This window comes from Pongo abelii, chromosome 19, assembly GCF_028885655.2.
Source record: "Pongo abelii isolate AG06213 chromosome 19, NHGRI_mPonAbe1-v2.0_pri, whole genome shotgun sequence".
Taxonomy (NCBI): domain Eukaryota; kingdom Metazoa; phylum Chordata; class Mammalia; order Primates; family Hominidae; genus Pongo; species Pongo abelii.
The window spans coordinates 73,017,930-73,040,003 of NC_072004.2; the positions used below are offsets into that span (position 1 = coordinate 73,017,930).

At 49.0% G+C, this 22,074-nt stretch overlaps 1 protein-coding gene and 1 pseudogene across 1 annotated transcript; one reads left to right on the forward strand and one right to left on the reverse strand.

Moving 5' to 3' along the window:
* Positions 1-6,317: 6,317 nt before the first annotated feature.
* On the reverse strand, positions 6,318-6,696 carry LOC100938311 (non-histone chromosomal protein HMG-17-like; annotated as a pseudogene).
* Positions 6,697-13,884: 7,188 nt separating this feature from the next.
* RAMP2 (receptor activity modifying protein 2) lies at positions 13,885-15,790 on the forward strand. The gene is made up of 4 exons (XM_002827500.6): positions 13,885-14,104; positions 14,580-14,645; positions 15,101-15,209; positions 15,343-15,790. The coding sequence occupies exons 1-4, from the start codon at positions 14,008-14,010 to the stop codon at positions 15,596-15,598; spliced, it is 528 nt and encodes a 175-aa protein (XP_002827546.2). The 5' UTR covers positions 13,885-14,007; the 3' UTR covers positions 15,599-15,790.
* The last annotated feature ends 6,284 nt before the right edge of the window (positions 15,791-22,074 follow it).

Consider the following 22,074-nt stretch of genomic DNA (forward strand, 5'->3'; position numbering starts at 1 on the left):
GACGAGGTTCTCCGTGTTGGTCAGGCTGGTCTTGAACTCCCGACCTCAAGTGATCCGCCCGCCTTGGCCTCCCAAAGTGCTGGCATTATAGGCGTGAGCCACCGTGCCCTGCCAAGGAGTTTTAATAACTACTGATGCCCATCTCCCACACCCAAAAGTCTGATTAATTGATCTAGGGTATGGCCTGAGCTTCAAGAGTTTTTAAAGCATCCAGGTGATTACAATGTGTGGTGAAGTTTGAGAGCCACTGCACAACATTAATAATTTTTGGGAGAAAGACTGTGGCTTTAGCTAGGGAGAGCTGTCCAGAAGATCTGAATGTCAGGAGAGAGACTAGTGAGAGATTTGGAAACCATCAACATATTGATGGTAACTGAAGCCACATAAGTGGACAACACTGCCTTAGGAGAAGATGCCAAATAACAAGAGAGTAGATACAAAGACATTTTGACATAACAAAGTATGGTTACAGAAATATTTTCAGGTGGAAAGGAAGTTGAAGGGATTTATACCAAAGCTGTAGATCAGAATCTGATCTACAGCCTAACCTAAGTTCCCTCTCTTCATTAAACCTTCTAGCCCTCCTGGATTTCCCAGCCCCTCAACTTCAGTATCACTTTACGCTCACTACTACACTGTATATCTCTTTCACCTCCACCATGATAGGACTACACACAGGGCTTAGTAACCCTCATTCACTGAAGGATTACAAAAATAACTTTCAGCCAGGCTCAGTGGCTCACACCTGTAATCCCAGCACTTTGGGAGAATGAGGCAGGTAGATTGCTTGAGTTCAGGAATTTGAGACCAGCCTGGGCAACACGGTGAAACCCCGTCTCTACAAAAAACACAAAAAAATTAGCCAGGCATGGTGGTGTGGGCCTGTAGTCCCAACTACTCGGAGGCTGAGGTGGGAAAATCGCCTGAGCCTGAGAAGTCAATACTGCAGTGAACCGTGATTGCACCACTGCACTCCAGCTTGGGCAACAGAATGAGAACCTGTCTCAATAATAATAACAATAATAATAAAAACAACTTTCCACACCACCAATAAGCGTGAGGTTCTTGGAGGAAAATTTGTTTGCCAGTTGCTTCCTCCTTATTGTGATGGGAGAGTTTTTCCTGAGACCAGACCCTTTCTTAGCTGACATTTCCTGAGACATTATCAGCCAAACTTTAGCTAGCTCTTCTTCTACAATTCTTTTTCTTTTGCAACCCTTCAGGTCTTTGTCCTGTAAATTCGTAGAAAAACTGCTGGCAAGTGGTCAGCAACCGGACCTTTGAAAAACAGTACAATCACCCCTGCCCCACTCCTCCCAGCCCCACCCCCAGGCAGTTAATGGGAGAAGGGAATAACTGTGTCACTCCTGGCTTCCAGTTGCTCATCTTGCTTTAAATTGGAGGTCTCTGGGGCTGAAAGAAACTGGACAAAGTGTGCTGAGTAGCCTAATAGGGCTGGTTCTTTTTCTGAAAGTTCCCTATTGCAGAAAAATAAAATTATGTGTTTAATTTTTGAAACCTGATGCCTGATTTGCCTTGGCAGCTACTCTCCTGGGCTTGGCCCAGAGTCCAGCAACCCTAGTATACTGATTAATACCAGCTCAATTTGCTCCCTGGAGAAGAACAGCATTATTTACTTGACTATTTTCTTAAATCCTTTTTAATTTGCTTATATTTTAGCATAATCTTCTTGGCTTTAACATGCTGTATCTTTGACCACTGGCCCCAGCGAAGCCTTAGGGAAGACCGCTCTGCTCTGTACACTCACATCCCCATCACAAAGCAAGATTGTGTTCAAGCCCATGATTAGAAATGACATGTCACGTGTTCTAGTCCTTCTGGGACGGGCGAGTTCTAAGTGTACTTTCATCCCCTGCTGGTCCTCAGGCCACTGGTAGAAAGGGAAGGAGATGATGCTTCTCAGAATTCAAACAGAGCTCTCTGCACTAGTATTCCTGCCTTCCAACCTGAGCCCCCTTCGGATGGTGACCCCTTGGCCTGTTGCACCCCTCCTTTGTAATGCCCAGAGATATCAAATAGCAATTTTCAGAGGGGACACAGCAGACTGAGGAAAGGCTGGGCCACAGACAGTCCCTGACAGGGAAGTGTAAACACAGCTGTGGAGATGGGAGCAAACCATCCTCCCTCCCCTCAGTTCCCACCCAGAAGCAGGGAAAGGCCACCCTGCCATGAAGAAACAAACAAGAAAACAAAGCAAAGCACAACCCAAAAGCTGCACGAAGGTCACCAGAAACTGGGGCTGCTGCCCAGGACTTGGTGGGGCCCGTTGAAGTGCCAGACCCCTCCCTGAACACTTAGAGGTGAAGGCAGCTCCAAAGCAGTTGAGGTCTGGACATTACAGAGCCTGGAAACAGGGCTCAATTTTTGAAGCCTCTCCACTCCCGGACACTTTGTCCTCTGATCGCAAAATCCTAGCTGTCTGTCTTACGTACTTAGCTCCTGACCCCTAGTTGCTTAGGGATCATAATAATGAATTCAATTCAGCAAGTAAGAACAGGCCCACAATAAACCCTTGTCCATGGCTGTTATAAGTTTAAACTCTGAGCCTCCAAACCAAAATATCAGAAAGGGCTTCCATAGTCTTTGTTAATTACAAAATAAATAATTCCAGCAGGAAGGGACTTTCTCTTTTGGGCACTCATTTGGGTGGAAGTCATGCCTTGATTTGCACATACCCTCAAGGCTCCAACCCCACAGCTAGGGTGGTGCTGCTGGTTCTTGCTCTCAGCACAGTTAATGCAGGGTCTTGATCCCTAAGGACACGCCTTTGGCACAGCCCTGCCGGGAAGTAGCTCTGATCGGGTGGACAGCTAATGAGCTGTGCTTCCTTTCTGGCCATTAGGGTCCTCAACTGTGAAAATGAAATGGCAGAACAAGAGAAAACAATAACAGCTTTCAAATACTGAGTACTTACTATGTACCTGACACTGTCCTGAGAGCTTTATATTTGATTTCATATGAATCAGGAATATTCTTTTTTTTTTTTTTTTTTTTTTTTTGAGGCGGAGTCTCGCTCTGTCGCCCAGGCTTGAGTGCAATGGTGGGATCTTGGCTCACTGCAAGCTCCGCCTCCTGGGTTCACCCCATTCTCCTGCCCCAACCTCCCGAGTAGCTGGGACTACAGGCGCCTGCCATCATGCCCGGCTAATTTTTTTTTTTATTTTTAGTAGAGACGGGGTTTCACCATGTTAGCCAGGATGGTCTCGATCTCCTGACCTCATGATCCGCCCGCCTCGGCCTCCCAAAGTGCTGGGATTACAGGTGTGAACCACTGTGCCCGGCTGAATCAGGAATATTCTTATCCCCACTTTACAGCTGAGGAAACTAGGGTTTAGAGAGATTCTATAACCTGCCCCAGGTCATCCAGCTAGTAAGTGGTATGGCCAGGATTTGGGCTGAGTTATTCTGACCCAACCAATCAATGCTCTGAACCACCCCACTATACCGCCTCCCTTCTCTGAGGTCTTCTAGCTCTGACATCATGATTCTGGATTTTCTCCATTGCTTTCTGCTCTCACCAGTGGTGCCAGAAAGAGAACGTGTTTGGGACTCTAGTCTGCAAGTCCAGAGGAAAACAGCTCCTGAAAGTTAAGGGGCTCCTTACTTCCTCTGTACTGGAGATGCCAATCAAAGCTGGACGCTTGACAGACCCCCATAACAACAGGGAACATACAGCCTGTGTGGAAGACAAACAAATCCTAGCCAGACAGGAAAAGGGAGTTTCCCTTGGTTCTGTGACTTCCCCTTCTCTCTTCTCTATCAGCAGGGTCCCACACTGCTGATGCTGTGGCCTTTTGAACCCTTCTGTGGCTAGGATGAAACACCAGGCTACAGAGACACTTTGGGAGCAAGAGAAGTGGCCATTGTATTCACAGTACACACATCTACAAATTATATCCATGATACTGTATGTAAAGGAGCAAAAATAAATCACATTTACTTATGCATTTAACAAGTTGCTTTTAGCATTTATATTATCACTAGACATTGCGCTGGGTAGGAATCCAATGTAATCCTGGCAAAATGCCTGGGAGTCAGGTATTATCCACATTTTACAGAGAAGAACACTGAGGCTCAGGGAAATTGACAACATTCTCCATGGCCCTAGGCGGGTAAGGAGAGCTGGAATTCAAATCCAGACTAGGTCTGTCTGACTCCAAAATCTATATTTGTTTCAATAAAAAGAGTGTTGTATAGTAAAAAGAGCAAAATTATGAAACTGTAAAGATCCCAGAATATCTTGGAAATATAATTGTCATAACTATATGTGTTACACATTATGATAGTAACTTCCATTTATTGCATGCTTAGCAGTCAGTGCCAGGCATTGGGCCAAATGCTTTACATAGTTCATCTGTACCTCTCAGCGAGATACACGATAGTGATCCCATTTTGCAGATAAGATGACAAGCTCAGAGGAGTTAAGTAACTTGCACAAAGTCTTTTTTTTTTTTAGACGAAGTCTTGCTGTGTTGCCCAAGCTGGAGTGTAGTGGTGCGATCTTGGCTCACTGCAAACTCTATCTCCCGGGTTCAAGCAATTCTCCTGCCTCAGCCTCCCAAGTAGCTGGGATTACAGGTGTGTGCCACTGCACCTGGCTAATTTTTTGTATTTTTAGTAGAGACGGGGTTTTACCACGTTGGCCAGGCTGGTCTTGAACTCCTCACCTCAGGTAATCCGCCTGGCTTAGCCTCCCAAAGTGCTGGGATTACAGGTGTGAGCCACCACATCCGGTCGCACAAAGTCTGATACAGCCAAATAAGTGATGGAGCTGGGATGCAAACCCAGGTCTACTTGACTCCAAAGTGTGTGCTCTTAAGCACTAAGGCAGTAATAAGAATAATGTAGTATTAACTATGGGCCAAGTTGTGCTTTGAGTGCTTTATACCTTGTAACTTACAGATATCATTATCACCCCCATTTTACAGATGAGGAAAAGATTGTCTTTTATAACATTACTTATGCTCACATTACAGACATCACACGCATGTGTTAAACACCCGTGTGTTACTAGTGTCATGTTTGCTTAACGTATGTTGGATCCTTGCTTATGATCTAGAAAATAATGTATTTTTTTCATTGTCCATCTAATGTGTTAAAGTGTCTTGCAGGAAAGAATGTGAAAAGGTACTGTCTATAGACAAAGTAAGCATAATCAGGAGAGGGACAGTACTGAGTGGGGAAAGACCTGTGTGCCCTGAAGGGCCCTGTCAGGTTGCCCTTCTAGCCAATCTTCCTCATTCTTTCCTATTCGATTCTCTCTAGCAAGTTGACTTATTTTTTTTTCAAGCTGTATCCAGCTTTATTAAAGATAATTTCCATAAACAATCATGGCATTTCAGGCAGGACATGGGCAGACAATCGTTAACAGTATACAACAACTTTCAAACTCCCTTCTTCAATGGACTACCAAAAATCAGAAAGCCACTATAAAACCCAATGAAGTCTTCATCTGATGCTCTGAACAGGGAAAGTTTAGAGTGAGGGTTGACATTTCACATTTAGCATGTTGTTTAACAACTTTTCACAGGCTGAACCTGACTTGCAGGAAGTGAAATGAAAATGGCAGAATTTATCTGAAGATCCACAATCTAGAAATGGAACCTACTCTATTGACAGGTGCCATCTCAGCAGCATCACTGGAAAATCCAGATTGCCTGACACACTGGTAACCAATGACTAGAGGTCAGGTCCCAACAGATGTCTGGGCTTAAGGGAGTTAAGTCTATGCTGAAGGATGGAAAGGGAGAAGAGGACATAAAAACTAATTTGTTGGCCGGGCGCAGTGGCTCACGCCTGTAATCCCAGCACTTTGGGAGGCCGAGGCGGGCGGATCATGAGGTCAGGAGATCGAGACCATCCTGGCTAATGCGGTGAAACCCTGTCTCTACTAAAAATACAAAAAATTAGCCGGGCGTAGTGGCGGGTGCCTGTAGTCCCAGCTACTCGGGAGGCTGAGGCAGGAGAATGGCATGAACCTGGGAGGCGGAGCTTGCAGTGAGCCGAGATCACACCACTGCACTCTAGTCTGGGCGACAAAGCAAGACTCTGTCTCAAAAAAAAAAAAAAAAAAAGAATTTGTTTTTCTATACCACAAGGCTTTTGTGCCAAGGTGGCCATGTGTGTCAAAGTCAGGGAATCCCTCCTTCTGGGAGCCAAGAGGAAATCTTTCAAAACTAGAAGGGAAACGTGTTTTCCCCACATCAATCCAGCTTTGGAGACACTCTATTAGTGACATATGCCCCTTCCCCAAAAAACAACAATGAAGTGTTCTGTGTGCTAACAACATAGCTTCAAAAAAAAAAGTAAAACAAAATTCTGCATTTTTATAAAACTTGATAGAAAATAGTATTTCAAACTGTACAGTCACCAGAAGTACACAGTCATCAAAAATGCACACACTTCACTTGGCATCTCCAGCACCTTCAGCTTTCTGTGCCTGGTCTGTTTTGGCATCTTCATTTTCTGCAGGGTTATTCCCCTTCTTGTCAGCATCACCTTTTCCCTTTTTCCCTTTGGGTATCTTCTCTCCCTTCTTTGCAGGGGCCTTTTTAGGCTTGGGCTGTGGCTTTGGAGGAGCAGGTTTAGCAGACAACCTCGCGGATCTTCTCTGTGGTTCGTCCTTCACCTTGGCCTTGTCTCCTTTAGCATCCCTTTAGCCTTTCTCTTGGGCATGGTGGTGGCAGCGACGGCAGTAAGATGTGGGCGCTGGACGCGGGATGCAGTGGCACGAGGGCTTTGGTCGGTCCAGGGGTTGTTCTCACCTCTTCTTCACACTGCTCCAACTTCTTTTTTTTTTTTTTTTGGCGCCCAGGCTGGAGTGCAGTGGCACTATCTTGGCTCACTGCAACCTCTACCTTCCAGGTTCAAGCGATTCTCCTGCCTCAGCCTCCCAAGTAGCTGGGATTACAGGCATGTGCCACAACGCCCTGCTAATTTTTGTATTTTCAGTAGAGACGGGTTTCACCATGTTGGCCAAGCTGGTCTCCAACTCCTGACCTCAGGTGATCCACCTGCCTCGGCCTCCCAAAGTGTTGGGATTACAGGCGTAAGCCACCGTGCCCGGCCTGTTTGTTTGTTTTCAATACAGGGTTTTGCTTTGCTGCCCAGGCTGGAGTACAATGGCATGATCATGGCTCACTGCAGCCTCAACTTCTGGGCTCAAGCAATCCTCCCACCTCAGCCTCTCAAGTAGCTGGGACTACAGGCACACACCACCAGGCCCAGATAATTTTTTGTAGAGATGGGTTCTCCCTATATTGCCTTGGCTGGTCTCAAACTCCCGGGCTTAAGCAATCGTCCTCCCACCTCAGCCTCCCAAACTGCTGGGATTACAGGAGTGAGCCACCATGCCTGGCCCTTACTTAACCTTTGAGACTCAGTTTCCTTGTCTGTAAAGTGAGTTGCTATGATACTTAATCTAATAGTTCAGTTTTAAATAAAACAATTTGTATGATGCATTGAGCATATCAGCATATTGCCTGTCATCTTCAAGGCTTGGTAAACAAATGAGTACCCTGTGTTATGCAGTATCCAGGCTCCTGGCATGCCAGGATGGGGTAGAAGGGTTCCTGGGGAGGGTTTCATAGGACAGTCCTAATGAATGGAGGGAGAAAGCAATCCTGGCATCTGGCATTGGGTCCTACAGCAACCATGAGTCAGCCCCAGGTGCTAAGGGACTAGCTATGTTCTCAGCACTGCTGGGTGTGTGCTATGGGTCACTTGGCCACGGTCCTTGACAGTCACGCTGCCTGAGCATCATTCTTGTAAATCTGGCCTGAGTTCTTTTTAAAAAACAGCCTCCACCATGTGATGTCATGGTCCAGCCAGGGTGGGAGAAGGAAGGAGGAGGAGGGTGTGTGCACACAGTCTGGGGATCTTCCTATTTGTGGAGGAATCAATTCGGTCCTAGAAGAAACTCTCTATCCTTCTCTCCTCCTTTCCAGACCCAGTAAGAAATTGGTATTCTGATCTGCAGTGAGAGGAGGTGATAAATCATAATGGTTAAGACATGAACTTTAGCATCAAGCTATCCTGGGTTTAAATCCTGGCTCTGCCAATTACTAGCTCTGGGACTGTAAACTTTCTCCTCCTGTTTCCCCATTTCACACATGGAGAAGATAATTCTGATGTTATAGTGGTGTGGCTTTAAGACATACATGCAAAGCTTTCAGCACATGTGTCAGTAGGCACATTATGCAGCTCATAGTAAGTGTTCAATAAATGGTAGTGACTGTTAGGTCTCCAGCAGTTGATGAGTAATATGACTTGATCAACTTCTCTGGAAGGACCCCGTCTTTTCCAATGGCTTTTTTTTTTTTCCTTCAGACAGAGTTTCACTCTTGTTGCCCAGGCTGGAGTGCAGTGGCACAATCTCGGCACACTGCAACTTCTGCCTTTCGGGTTCAAGCGATTCTCCTGCCTCAGCCTCCCAAGTAGCTGAAGTACAGGCAGGCACCACCATGCCCAGCAAATTTTTTGTATTTTTAGTAGAGATGGGGTTTCACCATGTTGTTCTGGCTGGTCTCGAACTCCTGACCTCAGGTGATCCATCCGCCTCGGCCTCCCAAAGCACTGGGATGACAGGCATGAGCCACCGCACCAGGCCCAGTGACCATTTTTCCCCCTGAAAGGTAGTCAGGCCCCTCCCAGGTGTGCCATCATTCTGGAGATGAGGAAGCTGGGGAGAGATGGAGTAGTTGTGTCAACACTCCTTTGTCTTCCCTCCCTTAGCTGGCTCCCTGGCTATAGCTCCTCTAGTTCTCCCTGCTATCTCCCTGCCCTCTCAAGAAGTCTGTCTCCTCTCTCTAGTTAGGAAGGATCAGCCCCAGCCAGCCAGGACTTCTGGCTTCCCCGACCCTGCCTCTTTCTCACACCTTCTCGTGCTCTGCTCTTCATTTTGCAGACAGCTGGGGGAGAGACCAGCAGGTGTGAATGACTGTGCATCATAGAGATGCTTATTGCAGGATGCTCCACATATAATTTCAAGGTGTAGAAGGACCTAGCACTTTTTACTTCCTCCTGGGTGGCTCTGCATTTGTGTGTGTGGTGGGGGTGGAGGTCAAAGATTAGAGATGCCACTCTTCCTAAGGGTCAAGTCACCTCTTGCCCTGCTCCAGGCAGGATGACCCTTGGCCTGTAACAAGAAAGGAAGTGGCGGTAGGATGGTAGTAGGATCCCTGCTCATGAGGAATTAACCTACACTGGGGCCAGAAGTCTCAGGACAATGTCCAGCTGGACAAGAACCAGATCCCTCTCTTTCCAAGCCCTAGGTGGTGGGGGGCAGAGGAATAAGGAAATGTGTAAGAAACTTAAAAACTAGATTTATGGCCAGGTGCGGTAGCTCATGCCTATAATCCCAGCACTTTGGGAGGCCGAGGCAGGTGGATTACCTGAGGTCAGGAGTTCGAGACCAGCCTGACCAACATGGTGAAATCCTGTCTCTACTAAAAATACAAAAATTAGCTGGGTGTGGTGGTGGGCGCCTGTAGTCCCAGCTACTCGGGAGGCTGAGGCAGGAGAATCACTTGAACCCAGGAGTCAGAGGTTGCAGTGAGTCGAGATAGCACCATTGCACTCCAGCTTGGGCAACAAGAGCGAAACTCCATCTCAAAAACAAACAAACAACAACAAAAAACAAACAAACTAGATTTCCAGGCCAGGCCCGGTGGCTCACGCCTGTAATTCCAGAATTTTGGAAGGCCAAGGTGGGCAGATCGCTTAAGGTCAGGAGTTTGAGACAAGCCTGGCCAACATGGTGAAACACTGTCTCTAGTAAAAATACAAAAATTAGCTGGGCCTTGTAGGGGGCATCTGTAATCCCAGCTACTTGGGAGGCTAAGGCAGGAGAATTGCTTGAACCTGGGAGGCGGAGGTTGCAGTGAGCTGAGATCACACCACTGCACTCCACCCTGGGCAACAGAGCAAGACTCCGTCTCAAAAATAAATAAATAAAAAACAAAGAAAACCCCCTAGATTTCACTAGACATAAGAAAAAAAAAAAAGGCTAAAGGCAATACTACGTACAGTTAAAAAGAAAGAGGCATACATACATATGTAGTATCATGGAAAGATATCCAAGACAGGTTACTAAGTGTTCCTTCCTTTCCTTCCTTTTTCCCCTTCCCCTTTCCTTCCTTTCTTTCTTCTTTTTCTATTTGGAGATAAGGTCTCACTCTGTAGCCCATGCTGGAGTGCAGTGGCATGATCATGGCTCACTGCAGCCTTAAAATTCTGGGCTCAAGGGATTCTCCTGTCTCAGCTTGCTGTGTAGTTGGGACTACAGGCATGTGCCACCAAGCCTGGCTAATTTATTTTTATTTTTTGTAGAGACAGGGTCTTGCCATGTTGCCCAGGCTGGTCTTGAACTCCTGACTTCAAGCGATCCTCCTGCCTTGGTCTCCCAAAGTGTTGGGTTTACAGGTGTGAGGCACTGCGCCTGGCTTCTTTATTATTATTATTATTATTTTAGACAGAGTCTCTCTATATCACCCAGGTTAGTCACCAATTACTGGGCTCAAGTTCCTGCTTCAGGCTCCTGAGTAACTGGGACTACAGGCATGAGCTGCATACCCAGCAACAGTATCACATTTTTTAAAAGACACTGAGGCCAGGCACAGTGGCTCACACCTGTAATCCCAGGATTTTGGGAGACCAAGGCAGGTGGATCCCTTGAGGTCAGGAGTTCAAGACAAGCCTGGCCAACCTGGTGAAACCCTGTCTCTACTAAAATACAAAAATTAGCTGGATGTGGTGGCGTGCACATGTAATCCCAGCTGCTCAGGAGGCTGAGGCAGGAGAATCACCTGAACCTGGGAAGTGGAGGTTGCAGTGAGCCAAGATGGCACCACTGCACTCCAGCCTGGGCAACAGAGCCAGACTCCATCTCAAGAAAAAAAAAAATCACTGAATAATAGGAGTATGAAATCCCATTTATGCTTTTCTTTAAAAAAATCCAAAATATGTGGGAAATGAGATAGGAGTGGGGATACAAAGTTTTCTGGGTTAAATATTTTGCAACTAGTATATGCTTATATATTACTTGCGATTTAAAAAGTGTATTTTTTAATAGCAAAAGCAGAAAGGGGCTTAGAAAGGGAATGTGAGGGCCCTCAGGAGTGGAAAACAGGGGACTTCCCATGACGAAACCAGCTTCTGTTCCTAATACAGCCCTTCCTCTACCCATTGCTACAGATCATCAGATCGTCGGACTATCTCCTATGGCTACATGGAAAAGAAAGGTGAGGTCTGCTGTCCCTATTCATCTCCAAAGACCCCCAAAGTAAACCCTCAGTTACCCGGATGCTCTCAGAGGTCAATAAAAATATTCAAACATCCAGCTGGCATGGAAAAGTGGAAGAGGAAAATCAAAACGAGAGAAAATTCCCAGATTCTCCAATTAGACAGTTTGGACACCCGAGCTCAGGAATGACTATAATAAGCTCACCTTTGGAGGTCTCAACATCATGATGCAAACTTAACCCCAACCCTAGGCTAAAAATAAAACTTCCCAAGGGCCAGGTGCAGTGGTTCATGCCTGGAATCCCAACACTTTAGGAGACTGATGCAGGAAGATTGCTTGAAGCCGGGAGTTCGAGACCAGCCTCGGCAACAAAGCAAGACCCCATATCTACAAAAAATATGCCTGTTGTCCTAGCTACTTGGGAGACTGAAGCAGAAGGATCTCTTGAGCCTAGAAGCTTAAGACTGCAGCATGCCATGATTCTTCCACTGCACTCCAATGTGGGCAACAGAGTGAGCTCCTGTTCCTAAAAAGTAAAGTAAGATAAAAATAAAATAGGAACTTCCTACCAAGTTACCTATATTTTCTTTTTTGATCTTAAGGCCATTTTACATATGAAAATCTTGAGCTCCAGAGATGTGAAATAACCTGCCCAAGTTACTTGCAGTAAGACAGAGGCAGAACCTACCTTCAGAATCCTCATCAGTTTTTTTTCTTTTATCCATTATCATTATCCATTATCATCATACCATATTGTCCTTTTTTTTTTTTGAGATATTGTGCAGATAGCCCAATCACAGCTCTCTGCAGCCTCGACCTCTGGGGCTCAAGTGATCCTCCTGCCTCAGCCTCCCAAGTAGCTGGGACTACAGGTGCACACCACTATGCCAGGCTAATTTTTAAAAATTTTTTTGTAGTTTTTTTTTTTTTTTTTTTTTGTAGAGACAGGGTTTCACTATGTTGCCCAGGCTCCATTTTAAATCTAACATTTGCTTTTGTCCCCTTTAATCTTGACCCCAACCCCAGCCCTAACCCATAGTGGGCTCATGTGCTTCTGGCCCCAACTCAGTGAAAATGGCTTGTTTTGCTTTCTGCACCTCCTTGCTCCTTCCTCCCATCTTATCACTCAGAAATCTCCCATGCTTCCTTCTTGAAAGGAGCAATCCTAGGCAGGCAGGAAGGACTAGATTTGGTCCCAGCCTGAAATGTCTCAGAGACTGCATGGCTCTTTTCTGCATCGTTGTAGAAATGATCCTTACCAGGAGGACTTTGGAGTTCACGTCAAGCAGGCCATTGACTCTCTCCCCCTGGATTCCTTGCAACAGCAGCCTCTTGACCATAGAGAAGGACACCAGGTTATCCGTGCCCATGATCCAAGAGCTTGAGATCCTGAGATGAAGACTTCAGGAGAGATCAGGACAGATAATTTGTGGTGGGCAGGAATCAGCAGCAGCTGAGTCCAAGGGTTAGCGTCTGGGAGTAATTTAGGAAAGTTTGGTGCTGACAGCTGTGTCTGGGACTTGAACGTCATGGCCAAACCAGCTCCTGGGCTCCTCAGCTGCTTCAGACTAATGAACCTCTGGCCCAGGACACAAGAGGCAGCTGTGGTGTGGCTGAAGTCAGGGCCCCTGGAGGCCCAGGCTCAGCCCTGCTGCTTCCTTAACAGTGTGACCTTAGACAAGTCACTTAGGAAAAGAGGAAAGGAAACTAGCATTTAGCGAGTGCAGTGCCCTTTCACAGCTGCCGTCATACAGTGAGGAGGGGAATGTCCCTATTTCACATGAGAAGTCCTGAAGGTAAACAGTGTCATTCAAGGCTCTATAGCTGGGGAGTAGGAAGACAGAATTAGAACCCAGAACTTCTGAATTCAAATCCCAGGCTGTTGGCCCTGAGCTTTAGCTTCTCGGTCTGTAAAATGGTGATACACTCACCTGGCACACGAAGTCGCACACTGAAGGTTCTAAAACCCCTCCCTTCTTTCTCCCAACCGTGGTCCTGAAGAGCTGTGGTACCTTCTTCCTGGGAACGTAGTCATCGTATTTTGCCCTCCCCACAACAGATTTGTGGGGTCTAGACCCCAGGAGGTGTCTGAAGGGAAGGTATTTGGACTTTGCTTTCCCCTCTACCCCACTCCCCAGACCTTCTCTCGACTCCAGAGGGCCGGCTCCCGCTTCTCCTCCCTAGTTTTGGCTGGCGGGCTGACATCAGCTGGTATTCCTAGGGATAGGATAAGGAACCCTGAGCTGCCTGGCTCAGCCCCAGGCGCCCCTTCCCCCACAACCCAGGACAGCCCCTTAGATGCAGCGGCGTCGAGAGGCCTCTTCTCCAGGTCTGGGAGAGCAGCTTGCCGACCCCTCCAGACCTGAAAGAGAGAGGGGACGACTCGAATCCGGGGAGCGATCCTGGAAGACCCTGGAGAGTCCTGGGCGCCACGCAGCCGAGCCCCCGAAATAGATCCCGGTTCCGGGGTTCCGGGAGCTGTCCAGCCTCGCGGGGTGAGCTACGAGAGGGTGGGCCAACGCCGGCGAGGCGGAGGGAGCCGCGGGCGCCAGGCGCGGGTGCGACAGCGACTCCCCCTCCAGCCGCGGGCCCCGGGCGTCGCCCCCGCCCCCCACGTGGCCGCCGCCGTCCCAGCCCCTCCGAGGAAGCGGCGCGGCTTCCTGCAGCTTGGGCTGGGGATATAGGCGCCCCCACACCCGGGCCCGGCTCAGCGCCGCCGCCGCTCCTCGCCTCCTTGCTGCACGATGGCCTCGCTCCGGGTGGAGCGCGCCGGCGGTCCGCGTCTCCCTAGGACCCAAGCCGGGCGGCCGGCAGCGCTCCGCCTCCTCCTCCTGCTGGGCGGTGAGCACGGCGCCCCGAGGCCCGGGCGGGAGGCGCGAGAGGCCCCGGAGGGGAGAGGGGAGAGGGGAGAGGGGCTGGATGGCCGAGGCCGGAACGGGCCCCGGGGTGCGGGTGCGGACCGACGGACCGAGCAGCACTGGCCCTCGGACGGTCCCTGACCCCACCTCGGGGCGGGCACAGCATGAGCTGCTTCCCACCCAGGGAAAGCTGGGGTGCTGGCCCCGGCCCCTCGGAGAGGGCTTGGGAGGACAGGAGTTGGCCAGAGATGAGGGGGCCTTGGGCCTGGGTGTGAGTGACAAGGAGCTGGTGCCAGCCCCTCCCTCCCCGGCACTGAGGCGTCCGTGGGGGCTAGATTATTCCTCCTTTTCTTCCAAGGTAGCCTATTTTCGGAGAGTCTCAGTCCCCCAACCCCCGTCGCAGGCTCCACTGCCGGGGTCCCCGCTATGCTACCCTCCTCTCCCGTTTCTTCCCGCAGCTGTCCTGAAGCCCCACGAGGCCCTGGCTCAGCCTCTTCCCACCACAGGCACACCGGCGTCAGAAGGTGGGTACCCAGGGTGTGGAAGGGTGGCCGAGGGCAAGGACGAGAGCAAGTTCAGTAGGGAGGGTTCCTTTCCCACGAGGCCTGCCCAACCCCAACTGATGCCCCACTACACTCCCCTCTGTTCTCTCTTGGGGCTCCTTGTGGTCTTTCTCCCTGTCCTCCCACAAAGCCCCTGCACGGCTCTGAGCTGCCCACTTCACAAGTGGGCGAGAAGACCCCAGGAAAAGGTGTACCTGGAAGTTCTTATCAGGCTGGGATGGAAAGTGCTTAGCACATGGAAGTCATTATAGGATTCCTGAGCTGGGACTCTGTCCTCAGCCAGAATGTTTTGCTAGGGAAACTTTCTGAAGGGTTCCCACGTTTGAAGACAGGCGGTTCACCTTGCAAGCACCTGGGCAGGAGTGTTTGTAGGGAGAGGGAGGGGTGTGGTCATTTTGCAGCATCTGTACCTACAGGGGGGACGGTGAAGAACTATGAGACAGCTGTCCAATTTTGCTGGAATCGTTATAAGGATCAAATGGATTCTATCGAAAAGGATTGGTGTGACTGGGCCATGATTAGCAGGTAGGGGCAGTGATGGAGGGTGGCTCAGGCCAGGGGGTGGACCTGCTCATTGCAGGTAGACCTTGAGTGAGAGTGGGGCACTCTTCTCCCTGGGTCCACCCCATCCCTCACTCAAGTGCTCTTCTGCCCCTAGGCCTTATAGCACCCTGCGAGATTGCCTGGAGCACTTTGCAGAGTTGTTTGACCTGGGCTTCCCCAATCCCTTGGCAGAGAGGATCATCTTTGAGACTCACCAGATCCACTTTGCCAACTGCTCCCTGGTGCAGCCCACCTTCTCCGACCCCCCAGAGGATGTACTCCTGGCCATGATCATAGCCCCCATCTGCCTCATCCCCTTCCTCATTACTCTTGTAGTATGGAGGAGTAAAGACAGTGAGGCCCAGGCCTAGGGGGCCACGAGCTTCTCAACAACCATCTTACTCCACTTCCCCACCCCCACCAGACCTCCCTCCTCCCCTCCTACTCCCTTTTCTCACTCTCATCCCCACCACAGATCCCTGGATTGCTGGGAATGGAAGCCGGGTGGGGTCATGGCACAAGTTCTGTAATCTTCAAAATAAAACTTTTTTTTTTGTACAATGTCCTCCCCATTTCAGTGGAACCTGTGTCCTTCCCTGCCACTCCCACAGGCCCTCAGCTCTGGGTAGTAGAACTGGAAAAATCTGGATGGCCCATTGTTCTGTTCATTTCACCTGCCCCCCTGCTGCCTGCCTCCATGAAGGTCACACCCCTATATTCTTTCCTCCCAGGCGGGCCTTTCCTGCCCATATCCAAACTCGGCTCCAGGAAACAAGCAGGAAGAGACTCCCTTCCGGTCTGGACAGCAGCTGGGGGCCTGCAACTGGGGAGGTGTGGGGGAAGGGGCAAGGGAGGAGTCTCTGCTTGTGACTCCTGCAAGAGGAGCAGGAGGCTGCCCAGGAGCCCTGACTATTCCTCTTCTTCATGCCTCAGTTTACTCGCAGGGCCTGGGAAGAGGAACCCTGACTGAGCAACAGGAATCCATTCCAAAGGCCCTCACAATTGAGGGAGAAAGCAGTGGGGGCTTCCTTTACTAGGTTCACCACCCCTCTCCATGTCCCTTGCCCTCATCCTACATTGTCCTGGACTGGGTGTGGCCTACAGCCTAGCAACACACTGCCCCCTGGTGTCCACTAAAGCCAGCAACCAGAAGACGTATCTGATCTGGAAGAAGCTCAAGGCTGAGGAGCACTGGACCCTGGGGTCAGAAAACTGCCATCTCTACAGCAATCACTAGTTCCTTGTTTGTTTGTTTGTTTGTTTGTTTGTTGAAACAAGTCTCATTCTGTCACCCAGGCTGGAGTTCAGTGGCACAAACATGGCTCGCTGCAGCCTCGACCTCCTGGGCTCAAGGATCCTCCCATCTCAGACTTCCAAGTAGCTGGGACCACAGGCGTGTGCCACCATGCCCGGCTAATTTTTTTTTTTTTGAGATGGAGTCTTGCTCTGTCACCCAGGCTGGAGGGCAGTGGCACAATCTCGGCTAACTGCAAGCTCTGCCTCCTGGTTCACGCCATTCTCCTGCCTCAGCCTCCAGAGTAGCTGGGACTACAGGCGCTCGCCACCGCACCCAGCTAATTTTTTGTATTTTTAGTAGTGACGGGGTTTCGCTGTGTTATCCAGGATGGTCTCGATCTCCTGACCTCATGATCCACCCACCTCGGCCTCCCAAAGTGCTGGGATTACAGGCATGAGCCACCGCACCCGGCCTAATTTTTTTTTTAAGTTTTTTAATACAGTTGGGGTCTCACTGTGTTGCCCAGGCTAGTCTTGAACTCCTGGCCTCAAGTGATCCTCCCCAGTCAGCCTCTCAAAGTGCTGGGATTACAAGCATGAGCCTGCTGTGCCTGCACAACCACTAGTTCTTAGCTGGACCCTTCTATCAGCTTCCTGAGACAAACAACACTCTCTTTAGATACCTTCCTACTTTCTAGGATCATACCCAACCCCTCTCTACAAGTCACCATTGCTGTATATGAACACACCTATATGTTCCCTGGATAGTGAGGCCCATTTCTTACCAGGTAACCTACATCTTCAACTCTCCATTGGACACAACTGCCAGGTCTCCAAAAAAATCTACAAAACAACTTTATTCTCCGTGGATACATCTGTTTACTCCTTGCGTCACCCTGAGCCTCTTTAGGGACTTTCCTTCTTGTTGAAATATCTGCCTTCTTGAGTACGTGCATGTCCATTTCTTGGGGTATCCTGCCTTTTCCATATATGCTTGTATGATTCCTGGAACATGCCTATTCATTCTCTGAGACACACATCTCTCAGGGCACATCTCTTTTTCTAGGCACACATATGTTCCCTAAAAATATTTTGAGTTTTCTGGCCGGGCACGGTGGCTGACGCCTGTAATCCCAGCACTTTGGGACGCCAAGGCTGGTGGATCACCTGAAGTTAGGAATTCGAGACCAGCCTAACCAATATGGTGAAACCCGTCTCTATTAAAAATACAAAAATTAGCCAGGCGTTGGGGCATGTGCTTGTAGTCCCGCTACTTAGGAGGCTGAGATAGGAGAATTGCTTGAACCTGGGAGGCAGAGGTTGCAGTGGGCCAAGATCGCTCCATTGCACTCCAGCCTAGGTGACAGAGCGAGATTCTGTCTCAAAAAAAAGTATATATATTTTGAGTTTTCACCTGAAATGCAGGTTTGCTTTATTTCCATGAATGCATCTGTCTTCCCTAAAGGTATATCTACTCCCTTTGTGGCATGTATTTGCCTTCATGCATTTTATTAATATACATCAAGGACCTGCTGGTATAAAACACTGTGTGTGCCGGGCGCAGTGGCTCACGCACTCCCAGCACTTTGGGAGTGTAATCCCAGCACTTTGGGAGGCTGAGGCGGGTAGATCACGAGGTCAGGAGTTCAAGACCAGCCTGACCAGGACAGTGAAACCCCGTCTCTACTAAAAATACAAAACTTAGCCAGTTGCGGTGACAGGCGCCTGTAATCCCAGCTACTCGGGAGGCTGAGGCAGGAGAATTGCTTGAACCTGGGTGGCAGACGTTGCGGTGAGCCAAAATCACGCCACTGCACTCCAGCCTGGGTGACAGAGTGAGACTCCATCTCAAAAAAAACAAAACAAAACAAAAAAGACACCGTGTGGTGTATTATGTTGGAAAGATAGGTTAGATAGAGTCTGGTTTTCCGCCCTCAGTGGCTTTCATCTAGTGAGAAAGTTGACATGTGTACAAATTAACAAACCAAAACAAAAGTGTGATGAGAATCATGCTAAGGATACAAACCAAATGTTATCTGAGTGTGAGGGAAAAAGGGATCACATCTGGCTGAGAAGATCACAAGGGGTATGATCACAGGAGGGTGACTGCAGAGTTGGTAGATGACTAGGCCATAGCTGGGGTACGTTCTTTTAGGGGAGAGAGTAGAAAGGGAGGTGAATTAGGAAATTATTGCAATAATCCAGACCTGAGAAAATGAGGACATGGGGCAAAGGAGTGTTGAATGGGGTAATGGAAAATAAGTATAAAGCAGAGGATAGGATTAAAAATGGGAGGAAGAGGCCAGATGTGGTGGCTCATACCTGTAATCCCAGCACTTTGGGAGACTGAGGTGGGAGGATCACCTGAGGCCAGGAGTTCAAGACTAGTCAGGGTAGCATAGTGAGACCATGTCTCTACAAAAAAAAAAACAAAACAAAACAGAGGCAGGGCGAGGTGGCTCATGCCTGTAATCCCAGCACTTTGGGAGGTTGCGATGGGTGGATCACTTGAGGTCAGGAATTTGAGACCAACATGGCGAAACACCATCTCTTTTTTTTTTTTTTTTTTTTTTTTGAGACACAGCGTTGCTCTGTCACTCAGGCCGAAGTACAGTGGTGCAATTTTGGCTCACCGCAACCTCTGCCTCTCTGGTTCAAGCGATTCCTGTGACTCAGCCTCCCAAGCTAGCACTACAGGCATGTGCCACCATGCCCAGCTAATTGTTATATTTGGGGTTTCACCAAGTTGAGTTGACCTGGCTGGTCTCGAACTCCTGAGCTTAGGTGATCCGCCTGCCTCGGCCTCTCAAAATGCTGGGATTACAGGCCTGTGCCACTGCGCCTGGCCCGAAACCCCATCTCTACTGAAAATACAAAAATTAGGCCAGATGCGGTGGCTCACGCCTGTAATCCTGGTACTTCGGGAGGCTGAGGTGGGCAGATCCCCTAAGCTCAGGGGTTCGAGAAAGGCCTGGCCAACATGGTGAAACTCTGTCTCTACTAAAAATACAAAAACTAGCCGGGCGTTGTGGTGCATGCCTGTCATCTCAGCTACTCCAGAGGCTAAGGCAGGAGAATCGCTTGAACCTGGGAGGCAGAGGCTGCAGTGAGCTGAGAATGTGATATTACACTCCAGCCTGGTCAACAGAGCGAAACTCTGTCTCAAAAAAAAAAAAAAAAAAAAAAAAGGCTGGCACAGCGGCTCATGCCTGTAATCCCAGCACTACCTTGGGAGGCCGAGGCGGGTGGATCCACGAGGTAAGGGGATTGAGACCATCCTGGCTAACATGGTGAAACCCTGTCTCTACTAAAAATACAAAAAATTAGCCGGTGTGGTGGCATGCGCCTGTAGTCCCAGCTACTCAGGAGGCTGAGGCAGGAGAATGGCATGAACCCAGGAGGCAGAGGTTGCAGTTGCGCCACTGCACTCCAACCTGGCAACAGAGTGAGACCCCGTCTAAAAAAAAAAAAAAAATTAGCTAGGTATGGTGGCACGTGCCTGTAGTCGCAGCTACTCAGGAGGCTGAGGCAGGAGAATCACTTGAACCTGGGAGGCGGAGGTTGCAATGAGCCAAGATCACGCCACTGCACTCCAGCCTGGGCAACAGAGTGAGACTCTGTCTCAAAAACAAACAAACAAACAAGAACTCAGCTGGATGTAGTGGCACATGTCTGTAGTTCCAGCTACTTGGGAGGCTGAGTGGGGAGGATCAGGGATTCAAGGTTATGGTGAGGTGTGATTGGGCCACTGCACTCCACCATGGGCAACCCTGTCTCTAAAAAAAATAAAATAAAAAAATACCAACAGACCCTTGATGTATATTCATGAAATGCATGAAGGCAAATACATGCCACGAAGGGAGTAGATATACCTTTAGGGAAGACAGATGCATTCATGGAAATAAAGCAAACCTTTATTTCAGGTGAAAACTCAAAATAGGGAATATTGTCCACTTCCCCATTCAACACTCCTTTGCTCCATGTCCTCATTTTCTCAAGCCTAGATAATTGCAATAATTTCCTAATTCACCTCCCTTTCTACTTTCTCCTCCAGGGAGGAAATTAGCAGGACTTGGATAAAACAGGAGGGAGAGGCCAGGGCTGAGGGAGAGGAGAGGTTGGGGTGACTCAGGCTTTGGACTTGAGTTACTAGGACAATTATGGCAGTAATAATAGAAAAGAGCCATTGAGGAGGAAGAACTGTCCTGAAGAAAAGAATGTACAATTATAAGGTAACAGTGGAACAAGCTGTTATGTTCCACAGAGAGTTAGAAATGGGGAGATGGGAGTGGAAAGAGGTTGGGTCTGGAAATATAAGTGTGGGAGTCTCCTGCACAGAAGTGTGCTGTAAAGCCATTAGATGGATGAGAACTCTAAGACAGAATGGTTCATTGAAAAGAGGAAGGCTGGCCGGGAGCAGTGGCTCACGCCTGTAATCTCAGCACTTTGGGAAGCCAAGGCGTGCGCAGATTACCTGAGGTCAGGAGTTCAAGACCAGCCTGGCCAACATGATGAAACCCTGTCTCTACCACAAATACAAAAATTAGCCAGGCACGGTGGTGTGCGCCTGTAATTCCAGTTTCTAGAGAGGCTGAGGCAGGAGAATTGCTTGAACCCGGGAGGCAGAGGTTGCAGTGAACCAAGATCATGCCACTGCACTCCATCCAGCCTGGGTGACAGAGCGAGACTTTGTCTCAAAAAAAAAAAAAAAAAAAAAAAAAGAAGAAGGCTGAGGTTACACTCTTAGGAAACATCACACTTAAAGAATGAGAAAAGGGCTGGGTGCAGTGGTTTATGCCTATAATCCCAGCACTAGAAGGCTGAGGCAGGACGATTGATTGAGTTTAGGAGTTCGAGACCAGCCTGGGCAACATGGCAAAACCCCATCTCTACAAAAATTTTAAAAGTTAGCCGGGTGTGGTGGTGCATGCCTGTAGTCCCAGCTACTCAAAAGGCTGAGATGGGAAGATCGCTTGAGCCTGGGAGGTTGGGCTACAGTGAACCAAGATCACACCACTGCACTCTCCAGCTTGGGCAACAGAGTAAGATCCTGTCTCAAAAAAACAAATAAATAGGCTGGGCGCGGTGGGGTCACGCCTGTAATCTCAGCACTTTGAGAGGTCAAGGCAGGCGGATCACGAGGTCAGGAGATTGAGACCATCCTAGCTAACACGGTGAAACCCCGTCTCTACTAAAAATACAAAAAATTAGCCGGGCGTGGTGGTGGGCACCTGTAGTCCCAGCTACTGGAGAGGCTGAGGCAGGAGTATCGCTTGAATCTGGGAGGTGGAGGTTGCAGTGAGCTGAAATCACGCCACTGCACTCCAGCCTGGGTGACAGAGCAAGTCTCCATCTCAAAAATAAATAAATAAATAAATAAGAGGGACAGAGGGAAGATCAGAGATGTAATAGCAGAACAAGAATAAAGGAGTGTCAAGGCCAGCCATGGTGGCTCACGCCTGTAATCCCAGCACTTTGGGAGGCTGAGGCAGGCGGATCACCTGAAGGTCCGGAGTTCGAGACCAGCCTGGCCAACATGGTGATACCCCGTCTCTACTAAAAAATACAAAAATTAGCCAGGCATGGTGCGGTGCCTGTAATCTCAGCTATT